Source organism: Epinephelus moara, chromosome 19 (assembly GCF_006386435.1).
Source record: "Epinephelus moara isolate mb chromosome 19, YSFRI_EMoa_1.0, whole genome shotgun sequence".
Classification (NCBI taxonomy): Eukaryota; Metazoa; Chordata; class Actinopteri; order Perciformes; family Serranidae; genus Epinephelus; species Epinephelus moara.
This window is the reverse complement of record NC_065524.1, coordinates 24,300,903-24,322,068: the sequence shown is the minus strand read 5'-3', so window position 1 is coordinate 24,322,068 and position 21,166 is coordinate 24,300,903. Positions and strand designations below refer to the sequence as shown.

The window sequence follows — 21,166 nt, the reverse complement described above, 5'->3', positions numbered from 1 at the left end:
GGTCATTAGTCGGCAAGATTTCATTGGTCACTTAAAAACAAACAAACGTGAAACTAATAGAAGCTGCGCCTTGTCATTATAAAACAAAACCTATAAGACTGGATCATGTGGGAATTTAATCTGAAAGGACAGACACAGGAAGTGGCCATGCTCAGCAGTCAGACAGGAGTTACGTTACAAACCAATCACAGCTGACAGATATCTTTCCCTTCTTCTGTAAATATTCAGTCTGATAAACACGGAAAAGTTGATCATGTTAGTGCAGGGCTACCCAGAGCTTTACATCTGTCCCACGGACGATAGGCCTACACACTTATAAACAGCACCTGGAAGAAGATCAGCTCTGCACTCAGGGTTTCAGGTAAACAGGCTATATGATGCTTGTTAAGGTCAACCTCAGACGCAACCTGCCGCCGTGCCCTTGAAAGCTGGCACAGAAAAGGCACAAGAGTAGCGCCCAGCACCCGACCTCGCGTTTCCAGGCAGTTAAAGATGCAGCATGTTCACGGCCCCTAATTAACAAGGCTGGTACCTGCGGTTATTCCACAGGCTAGTTAATAACATGTCGGGCAGGAAATCCAAAGTGTGGGATCATTTTGAGAAGGTGAAGGACGAACCCAAGGTGATATGTAAACTCATCTTCATTGGTCGACTACAAACATGACGTATCATCTGAAACATGTCAGTAGCTACATGCCCATTAGCCACTTGGCACAATCATTACTGTTTTGCCGACAACGTCATTAACAGGCGGCTCGCTCAGTGTGTGACGTGCACTTGTAGATAAAATATAGGCCTATATTAATGAAGGTTCATTAGTACGGTTTTGTGTTCTCTGTAATGTAGCACAGTGTTAACAATGTTACTGATACTATTCTTTCTCACACCTTCAACTCAAACTATTGTGTTGTGCCACTAGTAGACTAATGGCCCTTTATGACGACTATTGGTGGACTAGATGAATTCTTTCTCAGGGGCAGCCCTAGTTATTACAGTAATATAAGTATGCACAAGAGGAACTGTTGTTCAACAAATAATTTTCATTGTCTAGCAAATGTGACAGACTATCCTCAGAAAATGAGAATAAACCCAAGTAATGATCAAGTATCTGCAGTTCTGGCTTAGAAAATAATTCATGGCAAGAAATCTAATCTCTCTATAGAAAAGAGCGACACTGCATAAACTTATCACTTCAGTATGCAGGAAAACACTCAGTCAAAGCAGACAGCACTGCAACATGCAAAATCCCACTGCAGCAACAAGAGCATGATGTCATAGAAAAAGTAAAGGCATGAAATCACACCCAGGAAACATCAAAGAGAAGAATAAGTCAAAGGTGTAAGAAAAAGAGCAAAACCACCAAGTTTTCCTTGCTTAGGGGAAATGAGGAAAAAGTGGACGTTTGAAACACTCTGTAGTGGCAAGCAATATTTCTTCACTCCCATGCAAGGGCAATTGATTTTATTCACTCTTACTTCACAGTGGACAATATATCTCTCTAGAATGCAGTTGAGTTTCCTTCAGAGTCTGAATCAGCATCTGATGCTCCTATTTCTCCCGAGCCCTTCGACGCACTGCCGGCTTCTGAAGCAGAGCCACTGGCTGAAGAGGAGATGGCGTCCTCGTCCACCTCAGTGATAGGGGACAGTCCTCCGTATGTCTCTACAGAGGTGTCACTTCTGATGTCAGAGCTGTATGAGGGACCAGCGTAGGGGGCAGAGGGCCCAGGGTCTCTAGACGCCACCCTGGACTTTGCAGGAGGTGCATCATCACTGAGCTCGCTGGCTGACTCTTTGCCCTCGTCAGCAGTCTGAGATTCGTCATCATCCTCGTCTTCACTCTCCTCTGTGATTGTGTCTTCAGATCCGCGGCTCAGGATGGACTTACCGGAACGCTGGCTACCTCTGGTGGACCGAGAACCAGCTGAACTCTCTTCGCTGCCCAGGGAGCTCTGGTCTGTCATCTGACTGCCGGAGGAGGACCCTCCACCAGACTCTGACCCAGACATTTTCCTCTGGCTGGACCCTCGAGATACAGAGCCTTCACTTCCTGACCCTGACCCTGACTCTGCCTCTGTCTCGCTGGCGGTCCCTGTCCCTGACTCAGCCTCACTGAGTTCTTCGCTGGACTTCTCTGAGGTTACTGCACTTCCTGATGATCTGGTTCTCTGTGACGATCTAACACTCGATCCTGATAAGGATGCAGCACTGCTAGCACTACCACTGACACTCTCACTTGCACTCTCACTTTCTCTGGTACCACTCCCACTCCCACTGCCACTACCGCTGCCACTGCCACTGCCACTACCGCTGCCACTGCCACTGCCACTGCCACTGCCGCTGCCACTGCCACTGCCTGAAGCACTGCTCCCTTTGCTGGCCTCAGTAGCTGATGATCTCATGGAAGAGCGGGCAGAGGACCCACTTTCTCTAGTGCTCCCTGAAGCCTCTTCTTCCTCAGACTCTTCCTCCCCAGACTCTTCCTCTGAGTCTCTCTCTGTCCCTGATTCCTTCTCTGTGCTAGTTTCCTTCTCTGTTGCTGTACCAGTTCCTGACTCTGTTACCTTCTCGGATTCAGACTCTTTCTCTGACTCAGACTCTTTCTCAGTTTCTGATTCTTTCTCTGTAGCTGATGATTTCTCTGACTCTGACTCCTTCTCCGACTCTGACTCTTTTTCAGTCCCGGATTCTTTCTCACTGACAGATTCCTTCTCAGTTTCCTCTTCTTCTTCTTCAGATTTGGACTTGCTTTCCTCCTCCGAATCCCCTGGCTCTTCATCAGGCTCTTCCTCGGAGTCCACAGTGCTTTCGTTGGCATCATCCCGGTCTAAATCTACTTTTAGATAATCTCTGTCAACACTGCTTTTCTCTGAGGACACCTCGTCAGAATCTTTCTCCTTACTGCTTCCACTTGCACCTGCTTCTGGCTCACTCTCTGTCACACTAATGGACACTTTCGACTTCTTGTCATCCTCGCTGGCTACTTGCGAGGCCTCCTCGTCTCTCTCGCTGCCTGTTGCCGAGCCACGGCTCACGCTGCTCAGTGACTTCCTCCGAAGCTGCAACTTGTTGCCTAGGTTTATTTTCCTCAAAACCTTTCCTAGCTTGCTACGGGTATCAGACTTGCTGTCAATTGGTCCCGTAACTGCTGGTCCGCCTGTAAGACTCTCCTGGCTGTCAATACGGCGGGCTGACATCAGTTTGGCATAATCCTTGTCCTTCTTCCCGGCACCAAACATCTTGAGCATCTTGGCTTTCTTCCATGGAGATGCGCCAGAAGGACCAGCATCAGAAGGCTGCTTGCTGGCCGCCAGGAGTTTGCTGAGTTTCATGACAGACTTCAGTTTCTTGGCAGCCTTAGAAGGCTCGCCCCCCTCTGCTGGCTCAGCTTGTTCGATTTCATCCCCTGGCTGCTCGTCCCTAAATGCAACCCTCTTGGGTGGACCTCTACCACGGCCCCTGCCTCTGCCTCTGCCCCGGCCCTAAGACAGTCATATTTAATTTAGCAACAATCTGTGATGATACAGCCACAATGTTAGTAGGGTTGATACTGCTGTTTCAATAATACATTACTCCAAAAAACCCTTTTAAGACAATCTTTACATTATCACTGAGAGTTTGATATTCACATTTAAAGAAAGGTAATACCTCAGGGCCATGGGGGCTGTAGTAATATCCGTCATCCTCCATGATCACCTCTCCATACTCATCATACATGGGTGATATCAGCCTCCTCCGGCTGCCATACTGAGGAATGTCATACCTGAGAAATAGATTCACACAAAATATGAAAAACATTTGCTTTAGTTTTAATAATCCCCACAGAAAACCAGACATCATCAGCAACAAGTTGATAATTACTATCTTAAATAAATGTGTTCATTAACATCTACGTTTCCCTCTACTATATCAGCCTGGCCCCATTCACCACTGCTTTTGGTCTTTTCTTTGTAGATTTGGCAATATCTTCAATCAGATAGGCAGTAATTGCTGTAGTGATTTGCTGCACTCGCTAGAAATAGCTCTGTAAGTTTGGGCGGATATAACGGGGAGCAAGAAAGTTGCAGAGTCTGATTGAGCGTTTCCAAAAATAAATTTAGTGGAGTACATATTTGCCCGTGTTTGTCAAACGGGTCTAATAAATTACAAACACATGCTGAGATGGGAACCTGTGGAGAAATAAGTAATGCCTAAAAGCCTATTAAAACACTTGAAAAAAATCATGTTGCATAACTCCTCTCCAATGTGCTGTTTGGGGTTTTTTTTAATTCCAGAGCATGTTTGGCTACATGGCTTTCATCAGGGGAGTGTTAAATGAGACCATCTATTCAACAACTCCCCACTAAAGGGAGCAGCATGGACTTTTATTCTCTGCCAACTACCATCAAAATGAAAGACAAAGGAGAGGAGATTTAATCATTTATCTATTGTTTTTCTGCTTCACAGTTTTAATATTTCAAAATATTACTCATCATTAGTTTGTCTGCATTAATGTGGTAAATGGCCTAAATTAGTTTGGATCGTTGATACTGAACATGTGGATTATTCCTCTCACTCTCCAATTCTGAATTAGAGAAAAGCCTACAGGAAAGAGGCTGATGGAAATGTGTGTCACTGCCACGTTCAGATCATGTAAAGCCAGCTCACCACACGGTCTGGTGATTGCTGGATTAAAAGACCGCTGTTTAAGTGTGTGTCAATGCAAACAGGAACACATCAAAGGCGTTTGGTCACCGTGACGGTACGCCCATCAGCAACAGCAGCTTTTACAATGAACTTCGTGACATACTATTAAAATATAATTACGGCTTGTCGCAAATGAAGGCTGGCGTGACTCAGAAACCATGAGCAACAGCTGAGGTAATTAGAGTTAGTAAAGATTACACAAGGTAAGCCGGTGAGTAACTACAGTTGCAATTAAAACACCTCATCTCAATATGGACAGCTTTTAACATTTGTCAGATTCTCTTTCAGCGATTTAAGCCCGTAAGGTGCAAAAGCTTCTTGTAATTCCCCACAGTCACCTGTCATAGAGCGGGAGCGTTTAATGAATAACAATTTCTCAGCAGCTGTTACGGCTTTGAGTTCCATGTTTTTCCTCTTTAGACCATATGGACTATGTTCCAGGCAAACCAAAGCACCCTCTATTTATTAAACCATGGGAAAACACTGTCACACTCTCAGGTGCCCGACTCAAGGCAGCATAATTGATCTCATTTGATGGGAGTAGAGAGGGTAAACACTCGGGATGTTATGTACAGCTGACGGGGCAGCGGAAGTTATGCTCATCATTTTATTCTGAACTTCTTTAAAATGCTCCACTCTCCCCAAGGATCCGGGAAATGGGAGCTGGAAGGCAAGGTCACAATAAATAAGCCCTAACGATGTAATTTTTTAGCTTTAAATGAACCGGTGCAGATCAGTTCCATGGATTATAGTAAGACTGATGAGAGATGAGAGGGTCAGCCGGCTGCATCCTCACCCTTGGTCGTAATTATAGTAGTCTTGTGTGTAGTAGTCCTGGCCTGGGTCGATACCTGACTCCATGGAGAGCTCCTGCATTTCAGAGAGGCACAGAGAGAAATTAGTCAGCACTCGGCGGAGAAAGACGAGAAGAAGAAGAGCAGCAGCAGCATACAGGGTGAGTATACAGCAGAATGACTACAATCCCTGTGAATTAAGAAAAGCAGGAGTGTTTCTACCTCAGGTCTCAGAAGAGATGGCCTCAGCAGTTGCTGTTGCTGCCAAAGATTAGTACAGAAGAAGGATAAGGTAATGGAAGGAAGGGATGGTCAGGAGAGACACAAACATAAGGAAGAGTTCACTCTATACATTTCAGATTTAAAGCCAGCAAAAGCAGGTGTCTCTTAGGAGTATTGGTAAATCTATATTATACACAATGGTGAAGCAGATTGATAAAATATTGATGGGAACAAAGCAAGGAAAAAGAGGGAAGACATTAGCCAAGCGATGAAAGGAGTAAGGAATTGCAAAGAAAAAATAAAACATCCTGTTCATGTCAGATGCTGACAGTTCACGATTTATTTGAAGGTGACAAAAAAAATAGTTTAATGTCAAACAGTCACTTTGTTTGGTCCCTGATTAGTTTTTCACCAACACAGGAGAAAAACTCATCGAAATGCTTATCTGCCATTTGACAGGAACACTAGGGAATACAAGAGACGTTTCAAATCAAACCGAAACTGTAATGTCAGTTTTAGAAGTCCTATCACCAGGATCTCATCTTAATCTCATTCAGTGTTTTCCATCAAGTGAGTTGTAGATAAGAATAATAGGATATAAGCCGCCTCAAGCTGCCTTGAGAGCGACAAATGTCTCGGCGCAACATGAAGATAAAAACACATCACAACAGGAATGCTTACCTGTCTGCCGTAGCCTCGCCTCCTGAGTGCCGCAGAAAGGGGGGGGTGGGGGAGGAGAATAAGACAAACAATGAATATGGATTGACAGCAACATTTCAAGTGCTTTTAGATAAATGAAATGTTAAGTCTACAGCACTGGCGGCTCTACATTCTGCTGACCAGTAAGGAAATTGCAGCTTTACTTACTGTGCATTTTCAAGTGTTAAATTACAGAGTTGCAGATATTGTTCAGTTTTAAAAAGGGTGCCTTAGGCCACAATGTTATCGTGCTGGTGTGGGCTGTTTTTTCCCCCACGTTATCTCATCCAAACAGGGAGGGGGGAAAAAAAGACACAATAAATGCAAATATCAAAGAGGCTGGGAAGATTGGAAGTCAGTGTTTATACAGACATATCTAGAGCATCTCCTCGCAGATATGAAAAGGACATTGTGATTCAGGGAGGAATTACTGACTCAAAGAAAGTTAATAAAATCGTCTTTGGTTATCACGTCATTATGTGCCATTTTCTTTCAACACACGGCAGTGTTTTTTAGCTAAATTGAAGTTAGTAAATCTGCAGAATGCCACTCTGTCAAACACATAAGAAACAACTCGGAGCTGCTCCCGAGGACAACAGTGCATCTACAGTGCATTCAGTACGAGTCAATGAGAAACGGCGAGTAATGGAGCAGCCCGGCTGAACCCTCCAGTTTCACAAGCGTACAACTGTAACCTGTCTGGGCCCATAAATAATGACGACTTTCACACTCAGATATATGGCCAAGCAATGATGTGAGCTTCCTCTGGAGAGCTGTAATCTGTTATTATGGGCAGGGACCAGGGGACAGGGCACAGCCATATGGCCACACCTCCCAGGCAGAGTGGATGATGGGAGTGGGATCTGATGGATGGCCTGTTGGCTTGGCTGCTGGCTACTGCTGCTTCATGCAACATCAAGAAAAATGGCCCAGTGGACAGCAGCCATAGGAAGTTTGCACAAGAGGAGACTCGGGGGAAGATGTGTGATAAGGTAATGTTGTAGAAAAAGAGGTGAGAGGGGTGAGCTCAGAATTACAGCAAGGCTTGAATACTGAAGAGCTCAGGGTATTATATCCACAACAAGAAGGAGATCTCAGCTTTACAAATAACTAGCTTTCCCTTTTTGTAATGCATATTTTTATGTAGAAAATAATGAAAGTATGCTTAATTATTCTGTTGCCACAAACACCTTAACCAACACAACAAATGTACCTCACAAATTACAGCAGAAATGTGTTAAAGGAATTGTTGGTCATTCTGGGAACTACACTTATCCTTGCCTGAAGTTAGACTGCTGACATTAAGATAACATATATACTACATATTAAACAGTGGACTTCCAGAGGTGCTGGTCCCTTGGACAGAGCCAGACTAGCTGTTTCCCCGTTTCTATAGCTTCATACAGCCCAGTCACCACAAGAAAATGTTGCCATTGTACATTTCTGCAAACCACAGATACATTAAATTTGCATATGTATTATATGAACGTTTCTAAAGTGTAATATATATTTGCTAACTTTATCATGGGGAGGTGGATGGTGGATGGTAGGTCACCTTGGAGAGACGCTTGCCGAGCTGCAGACCATTGTTCAAACCCAACAAACAACAAAGCTTTGCAGCGTTTCCACCAGTGTTTGTGGCACTGAATTGGAGTGTTTTTACCAACACATCGTGGTGTCTCCCAGCGGCATTTGAGTCACAGAACTTGGGTGTTTTTTGCTGACCCATTGCGACATTAGAGCCATGCAACCGGGGTTTTTTTTTCACCAACGCATTAAGCCCAGTTCAGACCAAAGATTTGCGACAAGATTAGTTGAAACATGCAGCTACTTGCAATGCACGGTTCTGCAACGTTCCAAAAAAATGGCCGGTTCACACCAATGCAACCAGATGAGATGGTGTATCATCTCTATGCAACATCTCTCTGTATTTCTGTTCTGATTTCCAGTTTTTCAGGCTGATTATGTGGCTGAATATAATTTGTAGCCTCTTAAAATATGAATGAGGATAGTGATAGTGAGATACTGTTGCATTTGTAGTAGTGATGAAACGGTGAAAAACATAAACAAAAAGAGCATCAGATGGATTTTATTCAAAATAAATACACCACAGTAATATGAGTAAGCAGCGCCAATTAATCGGTCAATGAGAATGTGTGTGTGTGTGTGTGTGTGTGTGTGGGCAGGGGCATAAGCACATATGCACGAGCAGCAACCCACCGTCCGACACCGACACACGAGAGGACGGAAACAAAGGGCGCTCACTACAAGCCAATTGGCTGTTGAAACAGGTGACCAACCTTTCTTCCAAAACCAGCCACCGGCAATTTGACCAGTGGAGTAGCAGGTGACACCATCAGCCGGCTTGATTCAAGCTCAGACCGGCCAGTTAACACCGCTGCAACTTTTCTCAGCAACGCTCTTAAACGGTTTTGTCTCGTTGTGAATCTTCGGTCCGAACTGGGCTTTTTTCCCCCCCAGTAGCATTTGAGCCACGGAATCTGGGTGTTTTTCACCAACCCATCCTGGCGTTTGTGCCCTCATACCTTGTTTTTTTCCACTGATGCATTACACATTATTTTTAACCAATTCATCCCTGCTTTTCCAGCAGCTTTTGTGCAATCAAATGTGGGTGTTTTAAGCCGAAACTTGATATTTTCCTTGACATAACCAAGTGGTTTTTGTGCCTAAACCTAACCACACCTCCACCACAACTTTGTTGGGAAATGTAAAGTTTCAACAATTCTGCTACAAAATAATGTACAAATAAAAATATTCAATGAAACATTTAATGCAAACATTTTTTCTGGCCATTGGGTTGCTTACAATTTACCAAACAGACATGAGAGTGGTCTCATCAAACTCCTTTCTTTTTCTATTTCCCAAAATGATGAACTATTCCTGTAACAAAAACCTAAATACAGTAAGTGGTCTAAGAGCAGCTGGATGTTTTCATGCAGCATTGAATCTCATCTCTCTGATCAGCATTTTGTGGTTACATGGACATTAATCACAGTCTAATTTTTTTGTATACCATATGGTTAGTATTTTCTTGAACATACCATGCTGAGATCCGGTTAGTTCACACAGTGTTATTTTTGAAGTTTCTTCTCAAAGCATACTTTGATTTTAGCTTGATTTTTTCTTATTTTGATCCCTAATTTTGGAACTTTTCCTGAGAAAAGGGCTCTGGAAATAAAGTTTAGAGTTACTTTAATTATTAGGAGTGGTATAAGGTTTTATTTCTGTGTGATACTGTACTGAATTATCAGTCGCGACACAAAAGAGTTTGATGAAAACCTATTGTAAAAACTGAATATAAAGAATACCATCCATTAAGGCATACTGCTCTTTGGGTTGGGAAAAAACAGCATGTGAGCTGCTTGCCTTTTTACAAAAGAGATTACCCCATGTAGTGAACATGGAATACAGAATTAGCAGACCTTCGATCCACCCATCGGGAGGACGTGTGATGAATCAAACATTACATTGCTCTGGAAGGGAGGTATGCAAAGACCATTTACCTTAGGGCGCGGAAGGTGAAACAAACACATGAAGGGTATGCGGGAGAAAAAAATAAAAAAGCCCTGAGCACAAAAAGGGGAGAGAGAGAGAGAGAGAGAGAGAGAGAGAGAGAGGGACAGAGGCCGCATTGCAATGAGAGTAAAGAAGGTAATAGAATCTCCCGAGAACTGCAAGGAAAGATTAACAAGAAGAGGCCAAGGATTGGAAAGTATTAGAACTAACTACAGCGGGAGAGAGAAACACAGACAAATGGGACAGGCAGAAGGTCAGAGAGATGGAAAAGGAAAGGAGAGGGTAACAGTAGCTGACAGTCCCACCGGCAGCGGCCCTAGTTAACGATTGATTGGTTCTCTAATTAGCCTTTTCCAGTGTGCAGCCGAACATCACAGTGACTACTTTATCATGCTGGGAGGATCTCTGCAGACATGTGAACAGACAGCTCCCCAAGAGGTTGGCTCTGTTCATTCAACATGAGCCTGCCGGGGAACCCAGTTGATGTACTTTTATAGCCGATGCTTCAACTGACATAAGATGTTTTCACTTAGAAGTGCCTGGCTCTGTCGTATCTGAATTTGACTGTAGTACATTTAATAAAAGGGTGTCCTGTAGCCTGCCATAGTGTAATATCAAGTTAGTTTAGCTTTGTCTAATGTGGCTTTCAGTATATATATATATTTATGTTGATATTGTCCTCTGTTCCCTTGCTTAGTTGTTTCTTTTTCACTGCATCATACTGTCTATAGTTCCTGTTAAATACACATAAAAATAATGTCATATATTATGTGAGCTTAAGTCACTGCAACAACGCCTTGAATATGTTTCATCAACAAATATGCGATCATCCTTCCTGAATACTCTGAAGCTCATTTCATAGGATTTGCATACCTTTAGGAAATTCTCAACAGTTATGGTAATTCCCCCTCATTTGGGAAAAAAAAAAAAAAAAACGTCTGACATTATAATTTTTTCTTTTGCCTAATTTGGATTCTACACAAAGCAACAGCATGCCTAAATGTTCATGCTCTTATCTCATGTGAAGAAGTGAAAGAGCAAATTTTTTAAATCAGCAATATGCAGCCAGCAAATGGTTGAGGAAACAGACCTCGGGGTTGTGGGATTTATAAATGTTGGTGTTTAGTATAATTTAATTAAAGTGGCTTTGGTTATGAAATGTTAATGTTGAGATTATGAACTGAAATAACATACTTATAACATGATGGAATGACTAATCTGTTAACTCTGGGGTACGCTTAACCCCATCATACATCTCATGGCAGTTGAGATAATTAAAACATGCAAATGAGCCAAAGTGATTCTGCACATGCAAGCTTATTTTATGTCCTAATGCAAGCCTGTAAGCATATTGTACACTCAATGTAGCAGAGCTGAGTACATCTCTTGGCAAGTGGCACTAAAAGTTGATTTCCACACAAAGTATCGTGTAAAAAAAGCATTTTGTTTGACAGACCCACACAGTCAAAAAAAAAATCTTTGACGAAAGCTAAAGCTGATATAAAATACTACCAACTGTGCAAAGTGATAAAAAGTATTCTGAAACAACAGAAAAAAACAGGCATGGATGTGTATAAATGGAAATAATGAGAGTGAGGAGACAAAGAGAAAGAGTCAGAACACTGTGGATTGAGAGGAAGAGTGCTCAGCAGTGTTTGGGCTGCTCGAGTTCAATTGGCTTGTCTGCTGAACGTCTGCTGCCATGTTCAGTTCACTCGTTCCATTTTCAGCACAGTTCATACTTGTTGTCGAGTTGATTTGGACCGCAGAGGTGGAGTTGGTTGTTTTTGGCGTGCTCTGCTCATCCCAGGGATCAGAGCTTTGCGGTTTGTTAGAACCCTCTGATTCTTCAGTCACTTGTGGTTTCTTGCTAAACTTGGGCACCTTGCAAGATTTGTCTACTTGGCTGTACAGGTTGGCAACAGACCTCTCAATGTCGGCTAGATTCTGGATGTTTTTCAGGATCCCTTTCAGCTCCTTCCTCCCGACGTCGGTTTGCGATGGGTCAAGAGGAGGGGGGTGTTTTCGTTCTGAAACGGGACGGAGCGAGGACAAGGGCGGCAAAGAGGTAGGAACAAACTGGACCACAGGGCGCGACTGATCGCTGATAGCAGGTGAGGGTGGGGGAGGAAGCGGCGGGGGAGGTGGGGGCGCGAGTTGTTTATTGACAAGAGGAGGGGGAGAGGGAGGGGAATATTGAGGTTTATGAATGTAGGGAGGTGAAGGTGTAAAAGAAGGTGGAGTAGAGGGAGGGGGTGTGGGTGGGGGAGGTGGAGGTGGAGGTGGAGGTGGAGGTGGATGTTGCCGTGGAGGAGGAGGAGGTGGTGGTGGATCCTCCGGTGGGTCTGGTATGATCTCCACAGTGATCTGACAAGGCTGAACTGTCATGTAGCTGGAGATGCTCGAGCTGAACTTCCTGAGGACGGGTGGAGTGGGTCTCTGGCTAGCCGGGGGCCACGAGTCATCTCCCTGAGTGATGATAATGCTGGGGGGCACATCCCTGCCCACAGAAGTGGGACTGTAGGGGTAGTCCATGATGGAGAGCAGAGTTTCCGAGGTCAGCTCCAGCATGTCATCGCTGTCTCTGTCCCGGACAACGATAGAAGAGAGGGAGCCCAGGGAGCCTCTGTTTTGCTTGAGGGTTTGTTCCTGGAGGGCCTGTTGCTCAAACTGTCTGGCCTGCTCGCGGACTGACAACTTGGTCTCCGTGCTGCCACTCAGGTTAAGCGTGTCCGAACTGTCTTGCCTTCGCCTGCCGCTCATGCCCGCTTGGAGTAACTGAAACTCCCAATCGTCCGGATCCATAAGAGCTTGTCTCCTTGGCATCTCGAAACCGTACAGCCCTCCGTGAATGCGAGCGGGCATCGACCAGACGCACTCTGACCTTGGTGAGTGGGAAGGAGAAAAGGAGAACCGCCTTTCAGACGGGCTCTCCCCCCGCGCAGAGACATCGGGACTGCCGAGGGGGCTGTTGTCCTCGTACACAGGGTTGTGAGTGGTGAGTGGGCGGCGGTCAGAGTAGAAGGTCACGTTGCTCTCCGACTTGGGCAAGTTGACGTGCAGTGCTCCATTGCCGCGGGCTGCCATGGCGCGACAGGCGAAGGTGCTAAGAATCCTCTGGTGGTCAGCCTCCTCAATGACAGACTTTTTAGCCCTGCCCCGGTAAAAGGTGGAGGTGAAGAAGAAAAAAGACTTGAAACAGATGAAGATTGATGATCTGGGAGTGAGCGAAGCGAAGGGGAGAGGGTGAGGTGAAAGCAACACTGCTATCACTTGTTCCTACTTAACTGCTTCTGACTCTAAGCATTGTGACTGGTACAGAACATCTGCATAGCTGACTCCAACAGACTGTATTTTTTAAGGCAAATAAAAAGAAAAAGCTGACTTTGAGAAAACTTTCTGCACTTATGCTAAAAAACTAAAAGGTGACAGGATCAAATATTGAAACTGTAAAATGCCCAGATATGCTGGGCTTTGCTCCAAAGATACAGTATAATATAAACAAGCAGCATCGACCCATATTGGATGCAGCAGTGCGATCAGTCACAACACTAAGAGATGTGAAGGTACGAGCTATCTACAGGGATATAAGGGGTGGCTACTGAAGTGCAGTATGTAGAACAGAGAGTGCTTTAATTTTCCTGACTACATGGAAGTTAAAGGTTTCACTAAACTTAAAAAAAATACCACGACACCAAGATCAATTTACAAAAACAGGCTTTGTCAGTTAATACCGTATTAAGGCACAAGGGTACTAATGCTATAAGACAAATCTTACCATTTGAAAAAAGGTTAAAATCACATCTATATATAGTCCATACATATGCTCAGCAAAAACTACACGCAGGGGAGGAAACGAGAGTGCTGCTCCGGTGCCATACTGACAAATAGTATTGATCACAGACGTCATATGTTTTGGGATTACTTACTGCAGTCTGAATCCAGAGAGACAGGGGAATAGAAATGATGGAGAAGACAGAAACACAGACAGATGGTAAGAAGACTAAAGCAGAAATGTCAGAGGTGTGGATGAAGCATAAGCTCAAGGGTACGTCAGTACTGTACTGATTTATTTGCTGTGTGCATCTGAGAGTACACGGGACTGTTGGCACAAACACAAAGTCAGCACACACACCGACACCTGTCTGCATAAAAAACTTAGTTTTACACATGACGTTTTAACGGGGGCTGTTTAAAGGACCGACTCCTCTTGTTCCTGGTGCAAGCTGGAAAATAACCTCCATATATATATATATAGAGGTTGCTCGGCTCCAATACAATCCCCACGAGAGCTTTTCTCCTGCTACAGAATCAAAAGCCTCGGCTCGTTGTTGAGTGTTGGTCAACATCTGCTGTAAACATTGCAAAAGCGCTTTACAGCTTGCCGTTAAATTTCCATTTTCTTTCCTTTTTTTTCTGCTTTAACAGCGACTGTGATGTTAATAGCAGTTTTTTCTTTAACATGCTGTAAATCAAAATTATTAAACCCTGCGGGGCAGCAGTTTCAATTCAATCTCGTTTAATCAGCAAGCATTAACATTTCATTACACGTTCGGGGTAGTATTTAAAGCGAAAGGTGAAATCCAATGGCGAGACACTCTGAATATAAAGGCAAGCTCAGGAAACATTAAATGTAGGTGAGGTCATTCATGAAAAACAGTTATTAAGCAAAGGCCAGACTCTGTGTTTGTTTCTATTTCCAGTATTTTATGAACTGAAACACTCTTACCTTGAGAGAGGGTTGTGCAAAAATGCACGCAGTGAATTAGGAACACACACATGAGCTAAGTCTAATCTCTGCTGCGACATGTGGATCATAGTAAGGCAGCTAAAGAGCAGGACGATCCATTGACGCAGGGGCTAATATGTCTAAAGCAGTAGGTGGATGTCTGAGGTCAACATGCAGAGCTGCCAGTGGTAATTTAAGGAGAGCAGAGGGATGTGATTTTGAGTTCTAGACAACAGTTGGTGTAAAAAACAGGTTATGTTTGCATTCACCCTGAAAGCATTTGCGTTTGATCAGAAATTCAAAACCTGCAGAGCAAGAGCAACGGTTTATCACGGGTGGGATGGGAGACAGACAATAAAGGGTCAGGGTTGACTCACATGCTGCTGTCGCCCAGCTCCTCGTAGAGATTAGCACTGGGAGCACCTGCCGGAGCTGCTTTCCCTCCCGGCGGTAAAGCCATCTGAATCCTGGCAGTTTTGGCACACTCTGCCTGTCGCCTGTGCAAAGTGTTAACATTTACAGTCACAGAGGTACGTGCTCATAGTCCACATGCCAAAAAGAAATGAAGGAACACAAACATACAAAGAAAAACCAACCCAAAAAACAGGTCTGTGTTTCTTCACATCTAATGTAGTTAAGAATGACGTCCTCTTTTCTAGAACAGTGTGGTTAAAAAGTTAGACACATCACTTATGCATGAAGCCTCTACATGAATTAACCATGTGCTTTCACAGGGCATTTTTGGGAAAAAAAAGAGGCACATGCAGTGACTGATGGTAAAATGAAAGTTGCTGTTATGTTGACTCATGTGTAAAGAGATGTTGAGGAGAGGAAAAGAATCGCTCAATATAGTAGCATCTATTCCTATTTGATGTCAACGCAAAGTCTCATTAAGTTTTTCACACTGTTACGGTCAGAAAACAAGATTCCAAAATAAACCTAACTCAGTCATCTTAATGACCATGTGTCTGCTATTCAAGTCCAAATATTTACTGCCATTTCAGTCCAGGCTTGTTCTGCCAGCTCCTGGGACAAATATGTGGCTCATGTTAGTTTGTTCGACTGAATTCAGCAGCGACTTGTTTACTCTGAGAGCTGCGTAGAGCTGCAAGTGTAGGTTCTTAATGGAATCGGCAGTACTAGTCTCACCTTTAAGGGAGGCATTTATTTCAGTACTACAACCGAATATATTTCTTTTAATGAGCAGGAAGCATGAGATTGACACAAGCACAACACAGGAGTGTTTTAGATTGCAAGGCGGACGTGAAGTTATGATAATATAGTCCTGTAACTCAGATTTTCAGTTTGAGGGAAAATACACGCAATTCTCCATGACATAACATGATTATTATTATCATTATTGAGTTAATACTCAACAAATTAAACTGAAATATAGCTCTACTGTTGTTGTAAAAATTGCTTTAATTTTCAAACAAGGATAATAATTGTTTATAAGGAAGAATCACAATCTTCAACAACCATGTCGGTAGGGTTGGGTCGGTATTTAAAATAAAAAACAACCATAGGACAACAGAGTGACAGTAACACGTTGTTTCTTTTATTCCTTACAAACACATTTTGCAGCTTACTCAATCAGTGCAAACAAGGGTTGCCTCTTTTGTCTGGCTCAAAGCCAAAGTGTTGCCATACTGGCACATTCTTTGATTTCTTCAAGACTAAATTGTCCGCCATTATCGACTCCCTGTCACTGTTAAACAAACTCTAGGCTACAGTAGAGGCCTTGGCGCACGCGCACTCGCACCCCCTAGCTCAGTCCCCGCCCCACCCCCACCCCCCTCTCTCTCCTGCTCGCTGTGCGCTTGGTGAAGAGGCAGACACAGGCTGTAAAATGACGTATGCGGTCCAGTCGGTCTCAAAAAACAAAACAAAAAAAAAACGGTCCAAGACGGAGAACCGAACTGAATTGGTATTACCGAGAACCAACCCAACCCTACATGTCGGATCTTAAATGCCCCTGAAGTACGAGACACTTTGCGCCGTGCGGTATGAATGTGAACATGACGGCAACTCAGTCAAAAGTTAACGACTAAAATAACATCTAAAATAAATAAATAGCCTCTGCAATGTGATGCACATTGAACCTTGCAGATTATCCAACAGAAAGGATAGCAATTCACTTTAAAGTTAATAAAACATCTAATTTATAATTAAATTTCAGCTGAAATAAGAGGCATTTTGCACTGTGCAGTATGAATGTAAACCCTGCACATTTTCTGACAACAACTCACTTAAAGTTAACAAATAATAATAGCATTACAGCGGGGAGGGGGACTGCTATCTGACGGCTCTGTAGCCCCCACTAGTGGCAGGCGGCTGCATGACAGTTAAGCAGCCTTGTACATGAATAAAACACTAAGTGGTTTAACTGACTAATATTTCTGCTGCCGACTAGCAAGATGTTTAATCATTTAGACGTCTAATCGAGTGCATCCCTAATTGTTACACAGTTGTTACTGCCGATACTGGACTATGCTGATGTTGTTTATCAGAATATCTTAGAAACATATCTTCAGCCTCTTAATGTCGTTTATAATAGCCTCTATAGATTCATTTTAAAGTGTCACTGCTGAACTCATCACTGCTCAATGTATGAAATTCTGAACTGGTTACCACCATTGGCTCCAGTGCATTGTCAAATGTATCCTTCTCATTTAAAATACTACCTGACACCATATATATCCTCATACTCACTTTGACATAGTCAACAACTAACAAATGGGCCGATGAGCCTTTAAATTCGAAGCTCCCTCTGACTGGAACATTTAACTCACTGCCCCTCTTTAAAAACTTGTTAATATCCTTTCCTTAAAACATGATGTCACTGTTTCTGATGGTGATATCTTCCTGCTCTCTTGTACTGATTGTGTCCATTGTAATAAAGCGTGTTGTTTGTTTTGTGTTGGACCCCCTCAAAAACAAAATGGTTCATCTCAAGGGGCTATTTGCTAATAAACATAATTATGGTAGCTAACAGACAAAAAAATATTGGCGATGTTAGCTTTCGTTTGTTTTTAAAAGTGCCAGTCGTAGCACATTTGGCGCCCTAGGCAAGCTGTCCCTAGGTGGCCGCCAATGCTGCCTATTAGAAGATCCACCACTGATTTATTAACAACTTGTTTTTTGAGTTACATTCTGCATAGTTAGACTTTTCTCAACTAGAAGTGCAACATTAATGCCCACGCAGAACTGATGGGGAACAGGTTTTCAACAGAGTGACGAGTTAGAGTTGAGAAAAGAGGATATCAGTACAGAAACATGTGCCTTGTTGACTTTGGGTTGATTTTCCTTTTCGAATTTCATCAGATTTTCCACATGAAGAGAAACCGTTCCAAACTGCCAAATTAAACATTCATTCCGTAACCTACAAGATGAATCAGTGTTTCTTTATGTCATGATGCTGGCAGACATTTCAAAAGGGTGGCATTAGCTTGTAGCATGCATTTTGTTCATCACCCGCACACATTCAACTCATCTTTAAATAACTAATGAATAATGAAGATGAGAGAAACTGTACTTCTTGCACACACACGCACTTCAAGCAGTGAAAGAGCGATCACTTGTAAAACAGGAAGAAGAATAATTACTTACTCTTTGAACCTGGTGATGGGGTTTGATTCAGAAGAAAGGCAAGGAGACAGGAAGAGAGAGAGATAGGAGACAAAAAAAGATGACTAATTACACAGTTTGTCAAGAGGGTAACCCCATACAATTGTAATAATAGGAGGTATTTAATTTTGGGTGTTTTTTTTTAAAGGACAGACACATGTTAGATTAAACAATGAACATTTTTCATGCAACAAAAGATCTTTGTGTAACATACAATGTTTATCTATTTAACCACAAAACAGGAGCGACAGGAGAAAACTTTCTGTACGTTCACTCCAATTTCTATGCAAAGTAGGGAGCACTCAAGCCTCCAGCAGTGACTGCAGGGCTACATGCAAAAGTAGCCATTGCTTTCTCCTGAAGTGAATCTGCTATGCTTCATGTCACCATGACTTATTCACAACAAAATTCAATTATTCCACATGAATAAACAGATTCATGTTTTAAATATTACCTTCATTCCCAAATTTAGGCAAACGGCGAGTTATGTCGACACGCAGAAAATGACTCCCTAAATCATTTAATTTTACTAAAGTAATGACGCCACCAACAAAGCACCATCTGCTATGACAGTTTGCGTGTTGGGGCTAATGTCACAATCAACAGCTTTCTGCTGTGTCTTTGGTCTGTGCATTTGCGTAAGGACAACCACTCCGCCCATCTGCTGTGAATAAACACTTCCCAAACATCACCGTTTATGGAGCACTCGCAGCATACCAACGATTACAGGGGATGAGAACTCGACTTCAGCCGAGCAAAAGTTCAACTACCTCGCCGATCTGAGTGATGCTTTAAACTAAAAGCATCATATTTTTGTAAACTGCACAGAGTCTGCGTGGATGAGAGAGGAAGCCAGCAAGCCAGACACTGTTTATTGTGTGCGTGTCAGGCAGAGATGATTAAGTAGCGTGAAGACGCACTGTGACGGTCACAATTGGCTGTAGATATTTGTCACAAATGAGTGTTAATTAATCTGCTTTCACAGAGCATGAGCAGGGAGATTAGCCCAGCAGAGTGCGCAGTCAGCATGTCTGATGAGAATGAGAGAGACAGAGATAGAGAGAGACGCACACACAAAAAGGCAGCAACCAAGAAAGGAGTGCTCTCGATTTATCTTAAATACTTGACAAAAACACTTTTCAACAATGCTGTTTGTGGTTTTGCTGACTCTATTCTAGCAGGCCACAGGGTACAGGATGTAAACAATGGTTTACATTCGCACAATAAATATCTGATTTGTCTGTGAGGACCAAAACACTTCTGCAAAAACCGAGTATAACACAATATCTCCCGAGACAATGGTCGGCTTAATTAAAATGTATTTCCCTCTTAATTTCCTGACAACCAGTTAAAGATGATTAATCGATTACAAGAGCCAGAGATGATTACTGAGGCGAGATTACTCACTGTTTGTAGGTGACCATGACAATGAGGATGGCAGGGATACAGCAGAGGATGATGATAATGGCCAGAGCCAAGAGAGCTCCCTCTGTGTAGCCCACAGCCTGGGCTGCTTTCTTCACACTGGCCACAATATCTGGAGAGCGGATCTCGAGGATGCGGCCACCCTCGCCAAGGTACGGCTGGAACTCCTTGTTGATTTCCAGCACATTCCCATCGAGAAATCTGTGATTAATAACATATAATGACAACGGGAGAGGAAGTGGTTTTCATCTTCTTAATCTTGCAAACTCTTGAGAATCATATTTAATCTTAAAGAAGCTATAATATATCAAATGACTCTGTTAACACTTGGTTTTTAAAATGCATCTGTGGGTGATCCGCAAGTGGATAATGCTAAATACAAGTGTAAACAACCACCAAGACGCATTGTGATCTGATCGCACTTGCAGAGGTGGTCTGGGTCTCATTTGACCAGATATCTTTTGTTATGTAAAAGCTAATGTGTCCTGATGTGTCCCTGACAAGGATGTAACAGGTAAATACAGCACCAATGCAGGATGTGGTGGTTGTTTTGGTGACAACGCATCAACACTTGCCCGTCCATCGTCTTTCCCTATGGAAGAAGATGTGTTTGATTCTGCCGACAGCGATACCTCCAGGTTTACTGTGTCTGGCAAGTGTGCTTAGGAGGCCTTTGACTTTGTAGCATAAGTAACTCAGGCAGTAACAAACTCTGAACACAAGTAATCAGCTGGAGACGCTTCATAGACACAGGTGTGAAAGCTGATGTGTCTCGGCTGTCCGCTTGTGTTCAGATCACACAAGCGGACAGCTTGTTCAGATCTAAAACAAGATGTAAGCAGGACCAGTGTGAAAGAGGTTGCTTGTAGTGGTGAGAATTAGCACCTGAATCTGCAGCTCGGCTTTACAGAGTGTGTTAGCTCAGTTTTTAGCCAAGTTTCCACCAAGCAGTACGNGTGTCTCGGCTGTCCGCTTGTGTTCAGATCACCAAAATGCATTTTAAAACAAGATGTAAGCAGGACCAGTGTGAAAGAGGTTGCTTGCAGTGGTGAGAATTAGCACCTGAATCTGCAGCTCGGCTTTACAGAGTGTGTTAGCTCAGTTTTTAGCCAAGTTTCCACCAAGCAGTACGGTACAGTTCAGTTTGGTATGCTTTGTCTGTTTCCACTGTGAAAAGTTGTGGATGGTACCAATGGAGCCGTTCTGTACCATCCCCATTTTTGGTCCCCCCTCTGTTGGGGTACCTAGCACACAGATCTGGTACTAAAAGGTGGAGCTGTGAACACTGCAGTCTGTTGATTGGTCAATAGGGGACAATCACTATAAGGATGCCTTATACCTCTTGCAGCAGCTGTAGTTGGAGAATAAAATAACTTAATTCACTGGGCCGACTGTTGCCGACTTTTAAGGTGGAACGGTAACTTGTAATGTCACTCAATGCATGAGTT

At 43.3% G+C, this 21,166-nt stretch overlaps 1 protein-coding gene across 1 annotated transcript in view; it reads right to left on the bottom strand.

The window, feature by feature from the left end:
* Positions 1-21,166, bottom strand: part of LOC126407096 (protocadherin-15-like) — a 329,125-nt gene that overhangs the window by 506 nt on the left and 307,453 nt on the right. Inside the window, exons 32-39 of the mRNA XM_050071779.1 lie at positions 19,701-19,919; positions 18,276-18,284; positions 15,044-15,163; positions 6,383-6,401; positions 5,702-5,740; positions 5,482-5,555; positions 3,648-3,762; positions 1,476-3,481 (exon numbers count right to left, since the gene is read on the bottom strand). Of these exons, the coding sequence (XP_049927736.1) occupies positions 1,499-3,481; positions 3,648-3,762; positions 5,482-5,555; positions 5,702-5,740; positions 6,383-6,401; positions 15,044-15,163; positions 18,276-18,284; positions 19,701-19,919 (2,578 nt within the window). The 3' untranslated portion in view covers positions 1,476-1,498. The remainder of the gene's footprint in view (positions 1-1,475; positions 3,482-3,647; positions 3,763-5,481; positions 5,556-5,701; positions 5,741-6,382; positions 6,402-15,043; positions 15,164-18,275; positions 18,285-19,700; positions 19,920-21,166) is intronic.